We start from the raw sequence: 25263 nt of genomic DNA, 5'->3' as shown, positions 1-25263 counted from the left end.
ATCATTTTTCACCTAGTGATCAAACTCTCAGTAAACTGGCTCCAGAGTTGACCTGCAACAGATTTGGGTTTGGACTGATTTGAGTATAAACTTGATTCTTTTTAATTAAAGATATAACTACCACATGGACAAATAACTTTTATCTTTTTTTTGACCGTGACCTATAGTAAGAAGTGCATCTTAATATCATCCCAATATGTACATATGTATGTGTATTTGCTTGTGTGTGTGTGAATATATAGGGGGGTGTGCGTATCTGAAATTATTTTCCCAACACAGCGAATACCCTTACCACATTCTATTAGTTGCTATTCTGTTCTGTTTCTTTTTTCTTTTAATACTGTTTGCAACCCACAGCATGAAAACACTCATCTGGACAGGCATGTAACACATTTTTTCTCCTTAAGTAAGCCTTCTTGAGAAATCACTTTAGGGGTTAAACAGAGAGGAAAGGTAAAGTAAAATTCAGTGAAGCATGTTAGAGAAATAGAGAGTCATCTGGTGTGACTTACTATAAAAATTTGTAAGCTTCCCAGCTGTATGTATCTACCATCTTCAGGAGCAATGCTAATCTAATCTATCATTTTGAATTAATAGTGTAATGGTGAAGCAGTTGTTATACTTTTCTGTATTTTTGTTCTGCCCCTTTTCAGTCAGTTTTTTCCATTTTTTCAGCATTGCTCCTTGATCAATCTTGAACAGATTCACTGTGGTTTCTTCCATTGGTTTGAATTAGTACCATTTACAGATGTGAGTAATTTCAGTCTGTAACTTTTCCTCCAAATTATTTAGAATACATATGTATGACTGTGAATCAGAGAACCCCATTATTTACCTTCTTTATCAAGCCTTTGTCTTCCCAAAAAGGCAGCCCTCTAATTCCAGGGTGATTCCTTTCTTAACTCTTGTTTTAAACTTTGAGTTTTTCAAAGGCCTCATATCCATGTTTGAACATTTTTATCACTAAACTGCAGATATTATTCCTGACAAACTCCCAACAAATAGCAGGATTTTCCATTATAGAAACTATGTTACTTTTTCCCCCAAAAAATTTGTTTCTTTATGGCTCTTCACAACAGAAAGGACTATGTTAGAAAAATCTATAAAGGTAATGCTATTATAAAATGTTTTAATCTATTCCATGCCATTCAATCAAGCATAAGAAATAAACTATTTTAGTAAATTACTCTGTCAAGTGTTAGATAATATTGATATGAAATTGCCTGCCAGCAAATATGTATTGAATGCCAACTGTGTCCTGGGCATTGCTCTAAGCCCTGGGAATAATCAGAGGAAAAGACAGACAAAAATTCCTGCCCTTGCCCTTTGGAGCTTTCGTTCTACTGAAGGGAGAAACAAGAATTTTTTGCAAGTAAAAGATATACTCAAGTTATATAACGGAAGTTAGAACTCAAGTTATATAATGATTCATGGGGTCGCGGAGAGTCAGACACGACTGAGCGACTGAACTGAACTGAACTGAACTGAAAGCAGGGAAGAGGATAGTGACTGTGGCTATAGTCACAGCCAAATGGGCACACAGAAGACATAAAATGAGTGCCATGGTTCTCATGTATCTTGAAAGCGGCCAAAGCAGCAGGGAAACCATCACAGTCCCACGTCAACATAGGTGCCCAGGTAGAAGCAGTTGGATGTGTCTAGCATGGGAGAATGGCCGTGAAGCAGATTTCTTTGTGGTAAATTGGTCACATTTCTCCACTGCTTGCATGTGTGCCTATGCATGCGTGCTTCTAGGCCACATTCTTTATTGGGGGAAAGTAAGGAAAAGGAATTCTTATCTGTCCACATTCTGGGCTGGTCTGACATTATATTGCTTTCTTTTCATTATTGAGAGGTAATAATGAATACTGGCAAAACACATGATACCAAAGCCAGACTCACTGGGTTAAAACCTCATTTTTGGTAATTTACTAGCTGTTTAAAGTTGGATCAGTTGTTTAACCCTTCTGTGTTTCAGTGTCCTCATTTGTAAAATAGGAAGTTCCAAGTAAACTGTTTAGTTGAAGTTTGATCAGAGTGGATTACTTTTAGTTTTTAAAACAGAATATGTGTTGTAACATTGAATACAGGGGGGGAGGGCGGGGGAGGCAAGGGAGAAAAAAATGTAACTATTAAAGCAAAGACAGTCTGAAAAGACTACATACTATCATACTATGTTTCCAAATATATGACACTCTGGAAAAGGGGAAATTTACGAAGACAGTAAAAAGATCAGTGGTTGCCAGGGATTAGAAGGGATGAGCAGACAGAACTGCAGGGGTTATCAGGACAGTGAAACTATTCTTTATGATGTAAACAGTGGGTACATGGGATTACAGTCAGTCCTCCATATCCACAGATTCCACATTCATGGATTGAATTCAACCAACTGCAGATCAAAAATACTTGGGAAAATAAAATCCAAAAAGTTCTGAACAGCAGAACTTGAATTTGCTAACACTAGCAACTATTTCCATAATATAATTGCATATGTAATTACATAATATAATCATATTAGGTATTATAAGTAATCTAGATATATTTTAAAGTATACAAGAGGATATGTGTAGGTTCTGTGCAAAGACTATGCCGTCATATTTTCTGTAAGGAACTTGAGCATCCTTGGACATGAGCATCCATGGGGGATTCTGGAGACAGTCCCCTGTGGATTCCAAGGGACAAACGTACATTTGTCAAAACCTGTAGAATATACATCACCAAGAGTGAACGCTTGGTGATTAAAGCTGTGGACTTTCAGTGATAATGATGTGTGAGTGTAGGTTCATTAATTGTAACAAATGCTGATGGCTGTGGGGTTGGGAGCAGGCAGAGACTATCTGGGACTCTCTGTACTTTTTCTTAATTTTGCCGAACCTCAAACTGCTTTAACAAAAATCTTTAAAAAGTAAAAAGGAAGAAAGAAAAACAAACCTGAAAGAGAATGAAATCTGAGAAACACAGAGAAAAGATAGGAAAGGAGGAAAGGAAGGAGTGGGGAAGATGTCAGTGACTCACTTCCTGTGAAGGTACCGTGGCCACCTTTTGTCACTTGTGCAATTTGTCTGTCCTTAAAGCTGTTTTTGTTGCTAGCAGAAAAATACCCCCTGGAAAGTAATATCGTCTAGAGAAAAATTAACAGAACTTACATTTTGGTAATGTTAAAGAACTGGGGAGAGATGGAGTTTTCTGTGTGCCTGTGTGCATTTCATGTTGGTATATCACCCCTTGTGAAGTTAGTGTTACATATTTTATGGATGCACAACACGTAGTGTAACTAACTGGACATGAGGGGTAATTGTCAATGGGTGATAGTTTCATAGATAGAACAACAAGCAGTGTTCATGGGTGTTACGTGACAGAGTCAAAACAATACCAGGAATTGCCTTTAGCATATATAAATTATTATTATTGTCATTATCTTATTTTTTGAGGTTCCAATGCAGAATTATATAGAAATTAACATTGTATTTTAATACTAATAAACATATTTACCCTATGAAGGGCTGATTCACTACATGAACAAAGCATTAACTTTAACTGTAGTACATCTCTGTGTCTAAATTTGCCGAGGGCTTAAACCAAGATGTCCTTGTTATAGTTCATTCTGGAAAAAAATTCAACCACATGGATCCAGGACAATATACGAGAATTTATTCTTTAATCCATCTTTTTAAAGGCTCACAATATCAGATCATATGCGTATGTATATGAGTGTGAGTGTGTATGTGTGTGTGTGCATGCACATGCCAAATACCAGCCACCACTGAAGTAAGGAAAAACAATGACTTATTTATAAATTATGTCCTGTTTACATATCAAACGATATTGTAACTGTTTAAACTCTTCCCCTTACTAGTGTGCCTTTATAAATTCATAAATGGCTATAATTTTTTCTTTCAAGAGCTATTACAAATCACATTGTGAATCCCTCCTCCCCCGTCAGCATTGTTGTACAAGGGAACCACATTAAAATGAATTTCTCAGGGGTAGCTTTGAGGGGTAAAGAAATTTAAAGCACTTGAACTTGAAAATTCCATTCTCTGACACTAATCACCGGCCCTTCCAGCTCTCCCAGTTCTTCCCACCCTCCCGGTCTTTTCATTTCCACCACATCTGTGCTTTATGTGTACTCATAAACTCTTTGCATTTCCAATCTGTCGAGCCCCTTGGCTCCACGTGGCCTCCTAACACAGCCTGGGACCTTATCAGTCATCTGAACACTGCCTTCACTGAGCACTCTCCAAGGCTTTGTTGCCAGATTCATCTATCACGCTTTCCTTGACATTCCCACCTTTAGCCTAATGTCTTATAATCAGATAGTTAGTCCGTCAATATATAATGAAAGGGAGGAGAGGAGAGAAAATTCTTCGCTACAGTGTTAATGTACTAAAAGTTTCTTGTGGAAATGTGTTACTTTTTGCTGCATGCAAGTGTAACAAATTCATGTTGTTATACATCAATAGGGTTCACATACCTGTGGCCCAGTATTTTTATTTTTCTATATCTATCCTTTTTCCTTTTATCTTTATTGAAGGCCACTTCCACTCCTGCAAACCATCCATTCCATCATGTAGCTTTCCTTATTACAATTAGATCATCTAAATTTATTTTTCTTGAGTCTTTTTCACCCAGGGATTTTTTAGTATCTTCACTTACTCTTTTATTCTGTGATCTCTCTTCAAAAAAATGAGCTCTGTGTGTGTCCATGTGTGTGTGCACATGCGTGTGTGCACTCAGGCACCATTTATGTGTGTTAGTATAAATAACTTTTAAAACTTCACCCCTCTCTCCCTTCTTTGTTCCTTCTCTCTCTCAACCTTTCTTCAGCTATGCCCTTCCTCAGTGATCGATCAGTGACTTCCTGATTGTCAGGATTTTCTTCTCAGTCCCTTACTCTTTATCAGTGGCTTGACATTACAGATATTACAGACATTACAGAAATTCTGTCCTCACTTTGCTTTCAGTTCAGTTCAGTGCAGTTCAGTCACTCAGTCGTGACCGACTCTCTGCGACCCCATGAATCACAGCACGCCAGGCCTCCCTGTCCATCACCAACTCCCAGAGTTCACTTAAATTCATGTCCATCGAGTCGGTGATGCCATCCAGCCATCTCATTCTCTGTCGTTCCCTTCTCCTCCTGCCCCCAGCACCATTTTCCCTCATGTAGCTTTTTAGTCTTCTTAACTGATATCTTCTTCCAGACCTGAAATGTGGGTGTCCCTTTCATGTTCTTACACCTCAGTAGTGATTCTCAAATTTTAGTGAGCGTAAAAATCACCAAAGATTTTTGTTGAAAATATAGGTTTCTAGATCCTACCCTCAAAGATTATGATTAGGTAGGTCTAGAATGAGGCCCAGGAGTCTGCATTTTTAGCAGTCTGCATTCTTATGACTCTAATAAAAGTGATTCAGGGCCACGCTTTGAAAAAAATAATCCTCTGCAGCCCTGTCTACTCCTGTGACCTCAGTCATCGCTTTCAGACTGATTATTTCCAAATATTTTAACATCCTACTCTCATTAATTCCTCCTTATTCTGTGGACCACACTTCTGGACCATCCTCAGGACCAGAGCGCTGATAATCATACTTACTTTTGGTTATTAAAATATTAAAATGTTTGGAGAAACACTTATAAGCAGCTGTTGCCCTCAGCCCACAAGTGTCATTCTACCACTATGGTCCTGTCTATCCTGGTGCCACTCCTCAGATCTTCTGGACCTCTCCACTTTTCAGCAACAAAAAAGTAACACCTGGAACCACAGAGTTTCTCCAGGATCCTGCCCCACTGCAAAGGCTAGCATCCTCATAGGTTGAATTGTATCCATTGAATATTAATATGACCCCTGTTGTAGGAGGTGATGTTATTAACTATATGGGACACAGGAGAAGAAGCTAGTTTTAGTGGGGAGGATAGTAAATTCAGCATATAAGATAGTTTATGTGCAGTACTCTTAAACCGACTGGAATAGTTGAATGGAGAGACCTGTAATAAGTCCAAAAATCACAAAAGCTGTGCTTTCCAAATTTGACTAATCATCCGAATCTAAGGCCCAACCCTGAAATTTTGATTCATTAGAATTGGGACAGGACCCAGAAATCAGTTTTTTAACATTTGCCGCAGTGGTTCTGATGATTAGGTGGATGTGAGAGCTACTGCTTTGGACCGAGGACACAGAGAAGTAGAACCAAGGTGTTGCCTGTTGGGCCTCAAATAGGCATCTGCATCCCACGGCGCAGTCAGAGAGGTTGGACAACAGGGTGTGTGGGCTTCTCAGCACAACTAACTACCGTGACCAGAAAGTATCACATGTATGCATTTTATACACAGAAAGCAACTCAGTGTTGCATGCCACTCAACAGAATGCGTTTTGTCCCTGGTAAGAAAGAGTTCCATTTCTAGGAGTTTCTTTGAAAATAAATTCCACAAGGAAATCAATCCTTGTTTAGGAAAAACGTAACAAAGTGTAGTCACCTTCTTATGTCTTTTAAATTTAAGAGAATATATATAATTATGTTATAATCAGGTGTTGCTTTTCTCTGAATCATATGTACAGTTTATTGAAACAAAAGAGAAATAACAATTCTATAAAATGTTGTATCGTGAGTTTAGTCCTGAGTCATTCGTTATGTACGTGATTCCTGAGTCACTAATTACTAAGGCTTTCCTATAAGGAAAAGATTACTAACAATAGGCAAAGTGAGTGATTGTGAAACTTTTTGAATACAAATGATTATAGTTACAAAAAGATTGTTTTAAAACTGTATTGGAGAGATTAAATTCTGTTGTTACATTAATTTCAAAAATAGATATTAACATCAGTATTCATTGAAAACGTACTTTAATTTCCTGAGGAATTAAATCTTTTAAATTAAATTTAAAAGATTATAAAGAAATATTCTTAAAATTTACAGCATTATAGAAGTTTTATTATCTAGAGAGAAAGAAGTTTGTTGGTTGCCTAGTAGAGATACATTTTGGAAGTAAGGTTTTTGGTCCTCAATTTTGTTTATAATACTAAAACCTAATATATGTAATTGCTGTAATGAGAAAAAACAAAGTAAAATAATTAAGGTTAAAGACTGCTGTTACATATTTTTCTGTAAATGCCCTTAGTTCTCATGTCCCGCCCACCCCTACTCCCCACCCCCAACTCTTCTGCACTTGGAAACACAAAACAACTTGTCGGTTCAGTTTATTCAGTTAGGGTCAGTTCTGTGAAAACAAAGTCAAGGCAATTGTTTGATTTAATTGACTAGTGAAACTGGTTATACAAGTAAGTAGAAGTTAGTTTTATTTTTGTCCAGCTGCATATTTGAACGTTCATAAAATAACTTAGCAGAATAATAAGATTCCAGTGACATGGTAATAGATTCTAAAGAATGATTACCAAAGCAAGGGAAAAGGACTCTAAAACCCAAACTATAGAGAATATTCATGGTGTTTTTGTTTTTTTTTATGGCTCTACTTTCACTATAATGAATTGTGTCCAAAAAAAAAAAAAGAAGAAGTCTTCTTTTCTTTCACTATTCGTATCCTGTTCTTTGAGGAACTTTTTTCCTAGGTGATACTTAATGTAACCTTAACAAAGATGCCCGGTATAATTTAGGTGAACCATTTACATGAGTCTCATAGAGCGGTCCTCAAACTGTGCTGATGGCCTTCAAGAGTTAGTCAGCCCCACTTTCTTCCTCACCCACCGGAACCTCGTGGCTGATCATTTTCACAATGAATGTTTCTGTCCTTGGTGCTTTGTGCCTTCCTCTCTACCTCCCACTGTCCACACCCTGCTGTTCTCTACACCTTCACCTTTGAGGCTGCTAGTCACTCGTTATTTATTTTTTTTCCCTGTGAGAGGAGAACCAAAAAAAGTGCAGTGCTAAAATAAATGATATGTTTCAATCTTAATTTGAAAAAAAAAAAAAGTGTAGACCTTGTAAATGTAGTTTATTTGAGAGGGAAATATAAATCATTTCTTGTCCTAGAAAGCAGCAAATCTTCAGCCTCCGTTAAACTTGTTAGGATTTATAAAGGAAAGAGGAAAAAAAATTTTTCATATTAAAAAGCTAGAATTTTACTGTCAAAGAACATTTAAGGTCATAAAGTAGGAATTTTATAATTCTTTTGTTCTGCATAATAAAATGCTCCCTTCCTGACCCCCTCACCCTTATAATAATAGATATCCACCACTTTTGTTTTAATTGTTCAGTTTTTACGTATCCAGCTTTATAATTCCTTTTTCAAGGACTTATTATGTACTAAAGTAGTGGCCTCATACTGACCGTGCTGTCTAGTCCTGTTCTAGCAGCAACAGCATACATTTTATATTTGCTTAGGAGAAGAAGAATAAACACAAAGAAATAAAAAACTAAGGTTGGTTGATTACATAGATGATAAAATCCTTTAGAAAGATCTTTGGTCTTATATATCAAGAATATTACATAGTTGTACCCCTTTAATATTGGTGCTTCTGTTACGGAAAAAAGTTTTAAAAGAAAGTATTAAGGAAAAATTGTATCTCCAGTACAAAATCATTTGTTTTAGCATTATTTATACTAGTCAAAAATTGATGACAGCCTAAATGTTTTCTAGTATAAACAATGTAATTAAATTGTGACTCATTGGCCTACTAGACAGTTTTATAACCATTAAAAATATAAATTAAGGTCTTCCAACAGCCTGGAAGAATGATTATGATATAAGATAAAGTGAAAAAGGATGATACAAAATTGTACACAGTACACTAACTTTGAACAATCTGAAAAGGAACTAAACTATTTTATTTATAAAATAAAATACTTAGGAATAAATTTGATCAAAGGGGAGAAAGACATATACACTGGAAACTACAAAACATTCCTGAAAGAAGTTAAAGAAGACATCCAGATAAGATGATTTAAGATTGTTTTGTGTGTGTGTGGTTGGTTGGCTTGGTTGTTTTTTCTTTTCATTTTTTAAATTAAAGTATTGTTGAATTATAACATTGTATAAGTTTGAGATATAGAATATAGTGATTCATAGTTTCTAAAGATTATACTCCATCTATATTATTGTATAATATTGACTGTATTCCCTGTGCTGTACAATATATAGCTGTTTTTTTCTTTTTTCCTTTTGGCCATGCTGCATGGCTTGTGAGATCTTAGTTCACTGACTAGGGATTGAACCTGGGCCCTTGGCATTAAGAGTGCAGAGGCATAACCACTGGACTGCCAGGGAAGTCCCACTTACTTCTTTTATACATACTAGTTTGTACCTCCCCTACCCCTGTCCTCTCCTACCCTCTCTTCCCTCTCCCCACAGATAAACCACTAGTTTCTTTTCTATGTCTGTGAGTCTGTTTCTTTTTTTGTTATATTTACTAGTTTGTTGTATTCTTTAGATTCCACAGATAAGTGATAACATTACAGTATTTGTCTTTCTGTCTGTCTTACTTCACTAAGCATAATACCCTCCAAGTCCATCAATGTTGTTGCAAATGGCAGAATTTCATTTTTTATGACTGAGTAATATTCCATGTGTTTGTGTGTGTATGGTTATTGTTTAGTCACCAAGTCCTATTCGACGCCTTTGGTACCCCATGGACTGTAGCCTGCCAGGCTCCTCTGTCCATGAGATTTCCCAGGCAAGACTACTGGAGTGGGTTGCCATTTCCTACTCCAAGGGATCTTCCCAACCTGAGAGATTGAGCCCATGTCTTCTGCATTGACAGGTGGTTCTTTACCACTAAGCCACCTGTGAAGCCACCACATCTTCTTATCTCTTGAGGGACTTGCTTCTATATCTTGGCTATTTTAAGTAATTTCTGCAATGAATATTGGGATGCATGTATCTCCATCTTTTCCAAAGAAGGAGAAGAGAACCAAAAAACAAAATAGCAGTTCTAAAGTAAATGATATGTTTAGGGGAGTGGGATTGCTGGATCATCTGATAACTCTGTTTTTAGTTTTTTGAAGAACCGCCATTTTGTTTTCCATTCCCACCAGCAGTGTTCAAGGGTTCTCTTTTCTCCACATCTTGCCAACATTTGTTATTTATGGTCTTTTTGATGATAGGCCATTCTGATAGGTGTAAGGTGATAACTTACTGTGATTTTTATTTACATTTCTCCAGTGATTGGTGATGTTGAGCATCTTTTCATCTACTTGTTAGCTATCTGTATGTAGAAGACTTAATATTGTTAAGATAACAGTACTACTCAAAATGACTGATAGATTCAGAGCAGTCCCTATCAAAATCCCAAGGGTGTGTTTTGCAGAAACAGAAAAGGCCATTTAAAAATTCATGTGGAATTTCAAATGACCTCAAATAGCCAAAACAGTCTTGAAAATGGAAAACAAAGGTAGAAAGACTGATACTTTAGATTTTAAGACTTACTGTGAAGTTACAGTAATCAAAAGAGTGTTATGCTGGCATAAGGACAGACATATAAGACTGATGGAATAGAGTTGAGAGCCCAGAAGTAAATCTCACATATATGGCTTTTTAGTAAGGATGCCGGGACCATTGAATGGAGAAAATACAGTCCTTTCAATGAACAGTACTGGTAAAATTGAATCAGTTCAGTTCAGTTCAGTCGCTCAGTCGTGTCTGACTCTTTGCGACCCCATGAATCACAGCACACCAAGCCTCCCTGTCCATCACCAATTCCCGGAGTTTACTCATACTCATGTCCATCAAGTCCGTGATGCCATCCAGCCATCTCATTCTCTGTCATCCCCTTCTCCTCCCGCCCCCAATCCTTCCCAGCATCAGAGTCTTTTCCAGTGAGTCGACTCGTCGCATGAGGTGGCCAAAGTATTGGAGTTTCAGCTTTATATCTACATGTAAAAGATTGAAATTGGACCCATGTCTTACACTGCATATAAAAATTAACTCAAAATGAATCAAATATGTTACATTTCAAAAATAAAGGTATAAAACTCATAGAAGAAAGCACAGGAGAAAATCTATGACCTTGGAATCAGCAGTGGTTTCTTGAAAATGACATTCTTTCTTTAAAAGAATGTGCAGCAACAACAACAAAAATAGGTATGGTTGGACGTCATCAAAATGAAAAACTTTTGTGATCAAAGGTCAGTATCAAGATGGTGAAAAGACAGCCTATAAAGAATAGGAGAAAATATTTGCAATTCACGTAGCTAATTAAGGATTTAATATCCAGAATATATAAAGAACTCATGTGTCTCAACAGCAAAAAAAAAAGGCCTAACTAAAATATGGCCAAAAGATGTGAATAGACGTTTCTCCTAAGAGGATATACAAATGGCCAATACGTACATAAAATAACTGAGTTGGAGAGGATGTGGAGAAATTGGAACCAAGTGCATTGCTGGTAGGAATGTAAAATGATTCAGTCACTTTGAAAAACGGCAGTTCCTCAAAAAGTTAAATATTGAATTACCATATGACCTAGCAATTCCACTCCACTCCTAGGCAGATAACCAAGGGAATTGAAAACAGGGACTCAAACAGATATTTGTACACCACAACATTAGTCACGATAGCCAAAAAGTGCAATGCAAGTATCCATCGGCAGATGAATGAAAAAACAAAACATGCTATAAACATACAATGGAATATTATTTAGCCATAAAAAGGAATATGGTACAACATAGATAAACCTTGAATACATTAGAATTAGATGAATTAAACAGATGCGACATGACAAATATCATATGATTCCACTTATATGAGGTATCTAGAATGGGTAAATTCATGTAGAAAGAATAGGCTTTCTGGGAACTAGGGAGTTAAGGGGAGTGTTTTTACTTAATCTGTACAGAGTTTCTGTTTGGGTTGATGAAAACGTTCTAGAAATAGATACTAGTGATACTTACCTATTGTGAATTACTTAATGCCATTGAATTGTACACTGTAAAATGCACAAAATCATAAATTTTATGTTTACATTTTAAACATGATTGTTTAAAACATATATATAGTTATTTCAGTTCAGTTCAGTCGCTCAGTTGTGTCCGACTGTTTGCGGCCCCATGAACTGCAGCACGCCAGGCCTCCCTGTCCATCACCAACTCCCGGAGTCCACCCAAACCCATGTCCATTGAGTAGGTGATGCTATCCAACCATCTCATCCTCTGTCGTCCCCTTCTCCTGCCCTCAATCTTTCCCAGCATCAGAGTCTTTTCAAATGAGTCAGCTCTTCACATCAGATGGCCAAAGTATTGGAGTTTGAGCTTCAACATCAGTCCTTTCAATGAATATTCAGGACTGATATCCTTTAGGATGGACTGGTTGGACCTCTTTGCAGTCCAACGGACACTCAAGAATCTTCTCCAACACCATAGTTCAAAAGCATCAATTCTTCTATGCTCAGCTTTCTTTATAGTCCAACTCTCACATCCATACATGACCACTGGAAAATCATAGCCTTGACTAGATGGGCCTTTGTTGGTAAAGTAACGTCTCTGCTTTTTAATATGCTGTCTAGGTTGGTCATAACTTTCCTTCCAAGGAGTAAGTGTCTTTTAATTTCATGGCTACAGTCACCATCTGCAGTGATTTTGGAGCCCAGAAAAATAAAGTCTGACACTGTTTCCTCTGTTTCCCCATCTATTTGCCATGAAGTGATGGGACCGGTTGCCATGATCTTAGTTTTCTGAATGTTGAGCTTTAAGCCAACTTTTTTACTCTCCTCTTTCACCTTCATCAAGAGGGTCTTTAGTTCTTCTTCACTTTCTGCCATAATATAGTTATTTAGGTGCTTAAATTATACATAGTGGTTTCAGTTCAGTCGCTCAGTCGTGTCCGACTCTCTGTGACCCCATGAATCACAGCACGCCAGGCCTTCCTGTCCATCACCAGCTCCCGGAGTTCACTCAAATTCATGTCCATCGAGTCGGTGATGCCATCCAGCCATCTCATTCTCTGTCGTCCCCTTCTCCTCCCGCCCCCAACCTTTCCCAACATCAGAGTCTTTTCCAGTGAGTCAACTCGTCGCATAAGGTGGCCAAAGTATTGCATTTTCAGCTTTAGCATCAGTCCTTCCAGTGAACACCTGGGATTGATCTCCTTTAGAATGGACTGGTTGGACTCTCAAGAGTGGATTTAGGTACATAATTAAAGATGAGAAGGAATAGGAAAGCATGAAAAATTACTGAATTATAAGTGATTATGTTATTTTGGGGTTTCCGGGTGGCTCAGATGGTAAAGAACCTGCCTGAAATGCAGGAGACCCAGGTTCGATCCCTAGGTTGGGAAGATCCCCTGTAGAAGGGAATGACAACCCACTCCCGTATTCTTTCCTGGAGAATTCCATTGACAGAGGAACCTGGCAGGCTACAGTCAATGGAATCGCAAAGAGTTGGACATGACTGAGCAACTAACACTTTCACTATATTATTTTGACTAGAAATAAAGTTCAAATAAATGATTTTCATTTTAGCTAATGGATATTCATTAAAAGATAAATTTTATATCACATGTTGTCTCAGACCAACAAACATTAAGAAAATTTAGATGACTCATTCCCCAAAATGGTAAGATGGCCAATTTTTTTTTAATTAATTAATTTTTTTTTTTAATTTTTCTTTCCTATTTACACCACCCTTATGGCAGAAAGTGAAGAGGAACTAAAAAGCCTCTTGATGAAAGTGAAAGAGGAGAGTGAAAAGGTTGGCTTGAAGCTCAACATTCAGAAAACAAAGATCATGGCATCTGGTCCCATCACTTCATGGGAAATAGATGGGAAAACAGTGGAAACAGTGTCAGACTTTATTTTTTGGGGCTCCAAAATCACTGCGGATGCTGATTGCAGCCAGGAAATTAAGACGCTTACTCCTTGGAAGGAAAGTTATGACCAACCTTGATAGTATATTAAAAAGCAGAGACATTATTTTGCCAACAAAGGTCCGTCTAGTCAAGGCTATGGTTTTTCCATTGGTCATGTATGGATGTGAGAGTTGGACTGTGAAGAAAGCTGATCGCCGAAGAATTGATGCTTTTGAACTGTGGTGTTGGGGAAGACTCTTGAGAGTCCCTTGGACTGCAAGGAGATCCAACCAGTCCATTCTAAAGGAGATCAATTCTGGGTGTTCATTGGAAGGACTGATGCTAAAGCTGAAACTCCAATACTTTGGCCACCTCATGCGACGAGTTGACTCACTGGAAAAGACTGATGCTGGGAAGGATTGGTGGTGGGAGGAGAAGGGGACGACGGAGAATGAGATGGCTGGATTGCATCACCGACTCAATGGACATGAGTCTGACTGAACTCCGGGAGTTGGTGATGGACAGGGAGGCCTGGCGTGCTGTGATTCATGGGGTCACAAAGAGTCAGACACGACTGAGCGACTGAACTGAACTGTTTTTATTTTAAATAATAGTTATGTTGGTTAGTAATTTTTAAAACCTTCATATTTACACAGGAAGAGCTTTTCAGAGTAACTCATGTAAGCTGGTGCCTGTGCTAGAGCATTTTGAACAGTTTCAGTTTCTTATAAAATTGTCTAGATTTTAATGAAACCTTTTTTTTTCTTTAGCTTGACAGGGCCAATTCTCTGTTAAACCAGACTCAACAACCTTACAGGTATCTCATTGAATCAGTGCGTCAGAGAGATTCTAAGATTGATTCCCTGGAGAAGTGTATTACCGAACTCAAAAAAGATGTCAGGTAACCATCTACAAATCTTGAGTAATAAAATATTATTATTATTTATTTGGATAATAGAGGCATTGTGAGCATAATACTGCTGTAGTTGAGTTGAGGTTGGAAACTGGGAAGAAAAAATGTACATGACGAAGGTGGTCTTAAATGTGATATATTCGATTTCTGTTAGAAAAGCTAAGTCACATCCCATTAAGGTAGTCACATTCCACCGGATCAGTCAGAAGTCTTACCCTGGAAGAAGCAATGCTACACTGAGTAACAAAGCACTCCCCACACCCCAGGGCACACAACAGCCAACCTATGCTGTCCTCCTTCCCTAGAATTCTTTAGTGGGATGGGCCACTTGTGGAGTCAGAAGGACTTTTTAAACAGATAAAATGTACACATTTACTTAGATTCCTATTGACTTTGCCAAGGAATTTAGGCTTTTCATGCTCTGACCTTTTACATGAAGTAAACCATAAATTACCTCAATGTAAATAAATTCCTTTCACGTCCTTAGTTGAAATTGTTTTCTTACATGACACCTTATCAAAAGATTTGCTCCACTGAATAATTATTCAGATTCTTTACCTGTTCATCTAATGAGATCATTTTAATCTTTTTAAAGTACAGTAGAATAATGATGCTATGTAAAGAAAGATGTTTTAACTCATGGATGCTTGGTTAGTTGGCTTAATTATCATTAGATTTTTTAATTATTTAGAATAAATAATTAGATAAATTATTAACCAATTTATAACAGTATAAGCAAAGAATTAGATGAGAAAGAAAATTCTTAAATTAAGTAATTAGAAAACATAGTTTATTTTAAAATATAGTTATTGGAGAAGATAGCCATTAAATTTGTTTCCCAAGATACATAATCAAAAATATAAAACTGCTGATAATTAACTCCATATAAGGACCACATGCTAACTGTTTGCACCACTGGAGCTCTCTGATAACTAACTCGAAAGTGTGAATGTTGTTTCTGATGAATCAGAATAATTACCTTTTCCTCTCTTTTCCACCCTGCCAAAAAATTGGCCCAGAATTTTATTCTTGATCATAATTTTTCAATAATATAATAAAGTAATTTTAAATCACATTGATGTTTTAAATGTAAACATAGATAACAATTTATTTCTAGATTAATTTTAAAGTTAAATATTTAAAATATTCATAACCAGTATTATTAAATTAATTCAATGAATTAACTAAACCTTTCTATAAATAGCTATTGGGAGCAATAGAAATTAGATCTTATCATTCACTGGACACTTGGTTATCCTAGGTAAATTGAAGAAAGAACACCAAAGAGAATTTTTTCTTTACATATTTTAGAAATTTGTTATATTCGAAATTTTGTATAGAGTTTTGTTTTACCTTTGTAATCTTGGAGCAGGGATATATAAAAAACCCTGTGGGAAATTTACCTCTTTCAGAATTACCTTCAAGTAAATTTATTTGAATATTTATTTTACTAAGAATTAGGCAAGCCACTCCAGTACTCTTGCCTAGAAAATCCCATGGATGGAGGAGCCTGGTAGGCTGCAGTCCGTGGGGTCGCTCAGGGTCGGATACGACTAAGCGACTTCACTTTCACTTTTCACTTTCACACATTAGAGAAGGAAATGGCAACCCACTCCCATGTTCTTGCCTGGAGAGTCCCAGGGATGGGGGAGCCTAGTGGGCTTCCGTCTATGGGGTCACACAGAGACGGACACGACTGAAGTGACTTAGCAGCAGCAGCAGGATAGCTAAAAATGTTTATTAATAGAGAAAAATATAACCAGCTATAGGAGAAAATTGTAATGATGAACAAATTCACCCCTGGAGAAGATTAGCCATTTGTCATCTAAGAACATACTAGTTTTGTGATAGGGCCAAAATTTGAATCCAGATCTGTCTGCTTTCTAATTCCATAATCTTCACCTTTATGTTATACTGCCTCCCTATGTTCTAATCTGAATAAGAGCTAATTTTTTATTAACTAATATAATTAAGAGAAGCAAAAAAACAAAAAATAATATAGAATAGTAGTTAAAAGGAGAGCTTTTCATGAGTTGATAATCGCTGAAACTGTGTGACAGATACATTCTGCTGCTGCTGCTAAGTCGTATCAGTCGTGTCCGACTCTGTGCGACCCCATAGACGGCAGCCCACCAGGCTCCCCCATCCCTGGGATTCTCCAGGCAAGAGCACAGGAGTGGGTTGGGGCTTATTAAAGTTTCTCTCTTGAAATATCTCATAATAAAGTTACTTTTCAAAAAACAGATTTTAAAAGGGAGGACAAGGACAAATCCAGCTCCATCCTTAGTTTTGAATTAGAGCAAATCAATTAAAGTCTCTGAACTTTATCCAGTACAACTTCCTGTCATGATAAAATATTACCTTCCTGCAGTGTCCAGTATGGTAGCCACCAGCTACATGTGGCGATTGAGCTAAGTGTTCCTGAGAAACTAAATTTTTAATTTTATTTGAATTAAATTAATGTTAATTTTCATTGCCAATTTTGGCTAGCTAATGGCTGTGGCATTGGACACTATAGCCAGTTTTCTCATCTGTGAAATGAGAGTGGCATCAGCAGCACCTAATTCACATGGTTATTCTGCACACTAAATGATATAACCTTTGTAACATATATAGCACTGTTCCTACACTTAAAAATGCTCAATAAATGTTTGATAGTATTGTCTTATTTTTAACATATTTTATGTTGAAAATTATCTTTAAAATGAGAAATAACATTTCTCAAAATATGCTGAATCTTGACAAAAATTTGTTTAGTTGCTAAGTCATGTCCGACAGTTTTGCCACCCTATGGACTATAGCCCGCCAGGCTCCTCTGTCCATGAGATTTCCCAGGCAAGAATACTGGAGTGGATTGCCATTTCTTTCTCCATGACAAAAATTAGGACTCCCTTAATAACAGCAACAGTAAGTAGTCATAAGAACTATGCCAATTATGGAATTAAACAAACAAAAAAAATTTTATGTACTAAACATCTGAGACCTTTAGAGCTGTCTGTGTTTCATATATTTATTATATACTATTTTAGTAGACTCTGAACTAATATTTCACAGCATATGAAGTCTTACTCTTCATTGAAGCAACTATATTCTAATGTGAAGAGTTATGGTGCTTTCAGCATTTTAATTATGGCTTTCAAGATGCTGTAGATGTACCCTGATGTCATGGATGAAAAGATGCCATACTATACATAGCCCAGTCAACAAGTCAGATACAGCAGGTTAGGTCACATTCTGTCTACCATCACCCTGACTCTGAGCAAGTGGCATTTCAAATTGAGTAGAATTATCCTGGGCTTCAACTACACATCAGCCTCGTTTTTTTTTCCTCATGATAAATGCATCTGTAAAAATATAGATATAAATGTGAATATCAAAGGGTAATTGTGAAAATTAAATGAAGTAGCATATAAAGAGCAAAAGCTTCCGGCACACAGGAGAAACTCAGTAAATGTTACCTCCCTTCCTTGTCCTTCATTAATTCGAAATTTAAACATTCGATGACCCATCCAAAAAGATGACTAAGTGATTATGTTCCTTGAAAATTCCTGTTTGTTTTTGCTGGGTGTGGATTTTAATTGTAAAGAATATTTACATAAACTGATTAATTTGTAAATATTTCTTTAGCTTATACAATATAACCTTCTTCAAAGAACTAAATATAACTTTATCATTTTTCTACAAAATAAGTCTGTATCACTATATCACACCCGCAACTTGCCAGGTTAGCTATTGATACAATTTATTCAGTGCCTGGAAAGGTTAGAGTAAATATGCACTAAAATGAGATTGTGATAAACATGTTAATAGCTAACACTTGAGATATCACTATTCACTGTCATTAAAGAAATACTCTGTTCTAAAAGTAGTACTTTTAACAATCCTCCAGCAATCCACAAGATAGTCTGAGTTATATAGGTTTGATCTATAGGTCAGGACTGAAGGAAGCATGGAAAGAGAATAATTAGCATAAATTTTCTTTTTCTGTTGTCAGTTCTCCATTTTTTGTTAACTAGTCATTTAGAAGGAGTAGACTACTTAGGCTTATAAGACTAAGCCAGAGTATATTGATCCAGGAAGTTAAGGAACAGTATATCAGGAATATGTTTTCATACAGCAGGTGAAACAGAGCCATAAACATGAATTTCTGAGTAATAATTAACAGTGAATTGAACAATTACGGTTGTGGTATACCATTCACCGTAGATGTGCTTATAAGGAGATTTGTTTTGTAGTTGCTTTATGAGTCACGCATAGAAGCTTTGTATTTTTAAGGGTAAGTTTCCACTGTTATGAAATATCCTAAGGAGATTAAACTTCCATTGAGTAATTACTGCGTGTGGAAGAACACAGAATATAGTAATCATCATATTCACTTTTAGAGACCCACGTGTTGAAAGTGGTCTCCCTTGTGATTTAAGAAAGACAAGGCTAAGACCGAAAATTTACACCCAAGGGTCTTTCCTGGTGACTCAGTGGTAAAGAATCCACCCGCCAAGGCAGGAGACCCAGGTTCAGTTCCTGGGTCAAGAAGATCCCCTGGAGAAGGAAATGGCAACCCACTCCAGCATTCTTGGCTGGAAAATCCCATGGACAGAGGAGCCTGGCGGACTGCAGTCACAAAAGAGGCAGACACGACTGAGCAACTATATGTTGTCTATGGAGCCAACGTGTCACAGAGTTGCTTTGTAAGCCAGTTTATCCACTTGCCTTTTATTCCATATTATATGGTTATTTTTGTTAAATATGAAACATTTACTTTATTCTAAAAAAATTAGGCACTACACATGAAGCATTTCTAATGAATTATTCGATCCAAATCCTTTGATTACATCAACGTTCCATTGCTATTACACTGTACTTTACTTAATGGGCCTGTTGGTATTTGAGAGCCTGTCTTTGTATGCATGCCCATATGTGTACTGCATAGAGTACATGTTTATATTCTGTGTGTGGGGTACATGTATATGAATATGTAAATGTATATGAGTATGTATATGAACACATATCTGTTCTTTGAAAATTCCTCTTCCTATTTATTGAGCATTTATTTTCATTTTGAAAAATATTTTGTCTTCGTAGCTAAAGATAGAATTTTAAAGTTACAGAAACACCCATCCTTTACCATTTTTGGGGGAACTCAAGCAGAACACGGCACTCAATTTCCTTTATATCTAGTTTTTTTCAACTCCTCGGCTCAGTAGGATCTCTGGCGCCTAACTAGAAAAGTCAGTTTGTTTTCCTGCTAAGCTGCTTACCTTTATTGACATTTAATTACCATTTTCCTCTGATGACTCTTATCTGAATCAGTGACACAGTATAGCATTTATGTAGAGGTTTGTGTTCAGTGTTTTATATAATCATTCATTAGATAATTCACATGTCCCTTTGACATACATGAGCATCATTTCCACTTTAATAGATGTGAATACTGAGGTTCAGTGGGGTGGTATTTGTGGTGCATTATACTACACAGTTGAATCAGTGGCACAGTTGGAAACGAAAGTCAGAATTGCATCTAGTCTCTTCTCAGAGAACAGACTGATGCTTTCTTGGGGAAGTTCTGTTACTAGGAAGAGAATTTGAATTTCTCAATTCTCAAGTCCTTGGAATTCACAGTTCTCCCAGAACACCTGCTGCTATTCCTTGAGTTTAAAAAAAACTTCTCCCTAATATTTTAAAGATTGGTGACATTCCATTTTCTTAAAGTATAACTTAAAACATCCTACCTGTTGAGCAAACAATTCTCATTAACTTTACTGTCTCAGATTCTATTTTGACATTCAAGGAATTGTATTTCTTCAATTCATTGTTGCTTTTCTTAATCCTGGTTGCAGTACTACCTGAATACACTCACCCCAATGGCTTTCAAAGAATATTTAATGGTTCTAATTAATTTTTCTATGTTGAATAATAAAACTCCAGACAGTGTAAGATAAGCCTCAGATATTTATCTTTTCAAATAATATGTCCTTACAATTAGGCTTGTCACCCTTTCGTATCAGAAAATAGGTCATTTCAAAGAAAAATCCACAATGCAGACTTAGAAATTAAAGACTGAACTAAGAATATGGAGCAAAAATTGTTTTCCTGAGTTTGCTGCTGCTAAGTCACTTCAGTCATGTCCGACTCTGTGCGACCCCATAGACGGCAGCCCACCAGGCTCCCCTGTTCCTGGGATTCTCCAGGCAAGGACACTGGAGTGGGTTGCCATTTCCTTCTCCAATGCATGAAAGTGAAAAGTGAAAGTGAAGTCGCTCAGTCGTGTCCAACCCTCAGTGACCCCATGGACTGCAGCCTTCTTGGCTTTTCCGTCCATGGGATTTTCCAGGCAAGAGTAATGGAGTGGGGTGCCAGCACCTTCTCCGTTTCCTGAGTTTACCATAGTCCAAATATCTAATTAATTTGTCTCAGTTATATACCTGGTAATTTAGTATGTGGTAAATTATAAAATATACTTTCAATTTTAAGGATAAATGTTATAATTTGACTTTCAGTGTCTCAAATTTTAATATGGTACTTTCTTTTTACCTTTTATATAAGTCCTACTTCATCTTTTTACATTTCAGGAGTAACCAGTCATCTTTAAAAAAACACTAATTGTATGCCCCCACTAGGCATAGAGAAGTATTCTATGAAAACGCCTCAGTCACATTGTCAGATTGAAAAAATATTTTTATAAAATAGGTAGGCCAATGATTGAATCAAACATTGTGGTCACGGATCTGATATCTTTATGAACTATAAATTTAATTTTTCTTTAATCCAAATCATCAAATTCATCTTTAGTTTTCTACAATTTCTCATTTGTTAAATTTGTACTAGTATGACAGTTTTTTTAAACTTGGTGTATTTTTTTTCCCCCTAGCAATTTAAATAAAGAAAAGTCAGCTTTGCAGCAAATGAAGAATCAAATGGCATTAGATTTGGAACAACTTCTAAATCATCGTGAGGTACTTTTTCCATTTTGTCTTACTTTTTAACACTTTAGGCTTTTTCAGAATCAATTGGGTTGAGATTATTGGATCCCAGTTGCCCATGTTCATTATGAGTTAATTCTTATTCCTGGAATTCCTGAGTCTTGATGGCCCCTTATTGCCTTATTCGTACCTCTGTCACTGAATTTCCATGTCATTTAATAATCATCTGTGTTACACCTTTCTCCCCCTAGGCAGTAAGTTTCTATAGTGTACCTCTTGTCTTATTTATCATTCTATAGCCAGTGCCTAGTGTACAATATTTGTGTTGAACTTTAAAATCCATAAATTTTCTTTAATTTCTTCCTCATGAAAAATCTTTTAAACTTAATACAATCCCTATTTTATAAAAGAAGAAAATAAGTTTTAGGGGGTTTGCCTAGAGCCAGATGGTCACTGGGATTCAGTTTTCTTTCTCATTTTTAAAGTCAGCTTTATTGAGATATACAATAAAATTCACCTTTTCTAGCATACAATTCTGTGATCTTTGGCTAATGCACACAGTTCTGAAACCATCACTACAAGCAATATATAAGATAGTTTCATCATCAGAGAAAACTTTTCCCTCTTGAACCCTTTTCCCCAGCTCCAGTCTGAGCAACCACTGATCTGTTTTCTATCCCTGTAGTTTTGCCTTTTCCAGCAAAAGGTATTATCCTTTCACAGAATGTCAAATAAATAAAATTATCAGGGAATTCCCTGACAGTCCAGTGGGTAGGACTCTGCGCTTTCACTGACAAAGGGACAGGTTCTGTTCCTGGTCAGGGAACTAGATCCCACAACCCAAGTCTTACAGCCAAAAAAGGAAATAATAACAATAGTAATAAAATTATTGGTCTTTTCAATCTGGATTTTGTTCAGTTGCCATAAAAAAGTTTCATTCATGTTGTTATATTAGTAATTTGTCCTTTTTATTGCTGAATAGTATTCCATTGTATGGATATACCACAGTTTGTTAATCCATTCACAGTTAAGGGTCATTTGCATCATTTCCATTTGGGAACTTAAAAATAAAGCTGCTATACACTGTTGTGTATACATTTTTATGTAAATAAAATTTTCCTTTTCTCTTGGTAAATATCAGGAGCATGATTACTGGCTCATGTGGAAACTGTATGTTTAACATTGTAACAAACTGCTGTACTATTTTCCAAAGTGGCTATGTCTTTTGCATTCCCACCAGCAACAAGTGAGAGTTCCAGCTGCTCTGCATTCTCACCAACATTGGTATCCTTAAGCTTAGTTTTTTAATCCATGAATTTTTTCCACTATACTATCACTGCCTTGTCTTAGCCATGTTTTTACCATTTTGAGGTCCTAACTCAGAAAGAAATGCTTAAAGCAGATCATTGGTTTATAAGTATCCTGAAGACATTGCTTCCTAGTCTGGAAAAGATATATCAGGTTTTTGGGAAGAAATTATTGGAAGGAAATTATTGAGAGAGATGAAGCAAGGAATATTCCTAGAAACAACTTAAAGATGCATATCCTAGAAATAATGTCAAGGTAATTGAGAGACTGTCTTTATCTTAGAAATGGCCTTTGGAGTGAGTTCTCTTAAAGGTGTATTTTATGTAATGGGTGAAAAGGATAAGAAAGTGTCCCTGGGCTAGATTTTAAAGATGATTTTTAGGTAGATAAGTAGACCTAACAACAAGTTACAGAGTAGAGAAATTTCTGAAGATATTTATTCTTTTTTCCGACTTTCAGCATTCCAGGCCTTATCTACTATTACTTGTGTCCTAGGATTCGGATTTCAAATAGTTGTTGCCTCACTGTGGAAGCCAGATTTATTCAGTATGTGGATCGTAACAAAAGTTTTTAAAACTGAATATTTAAGAAATAGTAGCTACAGAGGTCCATTAAGTCATACCAAAAAGTTTTTCCCAAAAAAGCTGCATAATAGATAATGTATTTAGAATAGCAAGTCTCATTTGAATTTAGAGAATTATGCTCAACTCTGAAAAATATATGAAAGCCTTCATTTATATATTTTGTATGTCATACTTGGAATCACATTATTCATGAGTCCAAATAAAAACTATAAGTTTTAATACTGGGTTGAGACTTGAGTAGGTTTAAAGGAAAATATGTCTTAACATAAAAATTAAATACTAGCAAGGTGAATTAAGTTGACAGCTACCGCATGGCATCAATGAAGTTTGCAAGGATACACATCTAATTAAATAATTATCAGTTAATTTGCATGCATTTGAGATTTCTTCATTTTGGTATATAAATAATCCAACATTATGACTTTTTTTTATGCCAAACAGTCAAAGAAAAATAGCTTTTCTTTTTCCCCAAAGCAAAGTAAAAATTCAAGTTTAATGGAACAAATCTAATATAAGCTTTTAATGCTCAAAATTCTGCAAGCCAGGCTTCAGCAGTATGTGAACTGTGAACTCCCAGATGTTCAAGTAGGTTTTAGAAAAGGCGGAGGTACCAGAGATCAAATTGCCAACATCAGCTGGATCATGGAGAAAGCAAGAGAGTTCCAGAAAAACAACTATTTCTGCTTCATTGACTATGCCAAAGCCTTTGACTGTGTGGATCACAATAAACTGTGGAACATTCTGAAAGAATACCAGACCACCTGACCTGCCTCTTGAGAAACCTGTATGCAGATCTGGAAGCAACAGTCAGAACTGTACATGGAACAACAGACTGGTTCCAAATAGGAAAAGGAGTATGTCAAGGCTGTAAATTGTCACCTTGCTTATTTAACTTATATGCAGAGTACATCATGAGGAACGCTGGGCTGGAAGAAGCACAAGCTGGAATCAAGATTGCTGGGAGAAATATCAATAACCTCAGATATGCAGATGACACCACCCTTATGGCAGAAAGTGAAGAGGAACTCAAAAGCCTCTTGATGAAAGTGAAAGAGGAGAGTGAAAAGGTTGGCTTGAAGTTCAACATTCAGAAAACAAAGATCATGGCATCTGGCCCCATCACTTCATGGGAAATAGATGGGGAAACAGTGGAAACAGTGTCAGACTTTATATTTTGGGGCTCCAAAATCACTGCGGATGCTGATTGCAGCCATGAAATTAAAAGACGCTTACTCCTTGGAAGGAAAGTTATGACCAACCTAGATAGTACATTAAAAAGCAGAGACATTACTTTGCCAACAAAGGTCCGTCTAGTCAAGGCTATGGTTTTTCCAGTGGTCATGTATGGATGTGAGAGTTGGACTGTGAAGAAAGCTGATCGCCGAAGAATTGATGCTTTTGAACTGTGGTGCTGGAGAAGACTCTTGAGAGTCCCTTGGACTGCAAGGAGATCCAACCAGTCCATTCTAAAGGAGATCAATCCTGGGTGTTCATTGGAAGGACTGATGCTGAAGCTGAAACTCCAATACTTTGGCCACCTCATGTGACGAGTTGACTCACTGGAAAAGACTCTGATGCTGCGAAGGATTGGGGGCGGGAGGAGAAGGGGACGACAGAGAATGAGATGGCTGGATGGCATCACCGACTCGATGGACATGAGTTTGGGTGAACTCCGGGAGTTGGTGATAGACAGGGAGGCCTGGCATGCTGTGATTCATGGGGTCGCAAAGATTTGGACACGACTGAGCAACTGAACTGAACTGAACTGAGTCTTTTCTAAGAAATGGTTTAAGGAATTCCCTGATGGTA

At 36.8% G+C, this 25263-nt stretch overlaps 1 protein-coding gene across 4 annotated transcripts in view; it reads left to right on the top strand.

The window, feature by feature from the left end:
• PIBF1 (progesterone immunomodulatory binding factor 1) overlaps positions 1 to 25263 on the top strand; it is a 243657-nt gene that overhangs the window by 183406 nt on the left and 34988 nt on the right. For 2 of the 4 annotated variants that reach the window (XM_055426450.2, XM_055426451.2), the window contains exons 15-16: positions 14500 to 14630; positions 21511 to 21595. The exons of 1 other annotated variant lie outside the window; for it this stretch is intronic. In XM_055426450.2, the coding sequence (XP_055282425.2) occupies positions 14500 to 14630; positions 21511 to 21595 (216 nt within the window). The remainder of the gene's footprint in view (positions 1 to 14499; positions 14631 to 21510; positions 21596 to 25263) is intronic. One more of the 4 variants, XR_008685998.2, reaches the window with a different exon arrangement.

This window comes from Moschus berezovskii, chromosome 13, assembly GCF_049115385.1.
Source record: "Moschus berezovskii isolate FMDL1 chromosome 13, NW_MosBer_1.0, whole genome shotgun sequence".
NCBI lineage: Eukaryota > Metazoa > Chordata > Mammalia > Artiodactyla > Moschidae > Moschus > Moschus berezovskii.
The sequence above is the reverse complement of the archived record's forward strand: the minus strand, read 5'-3'. Positions and strand labels throughout refer to the sequence as shown.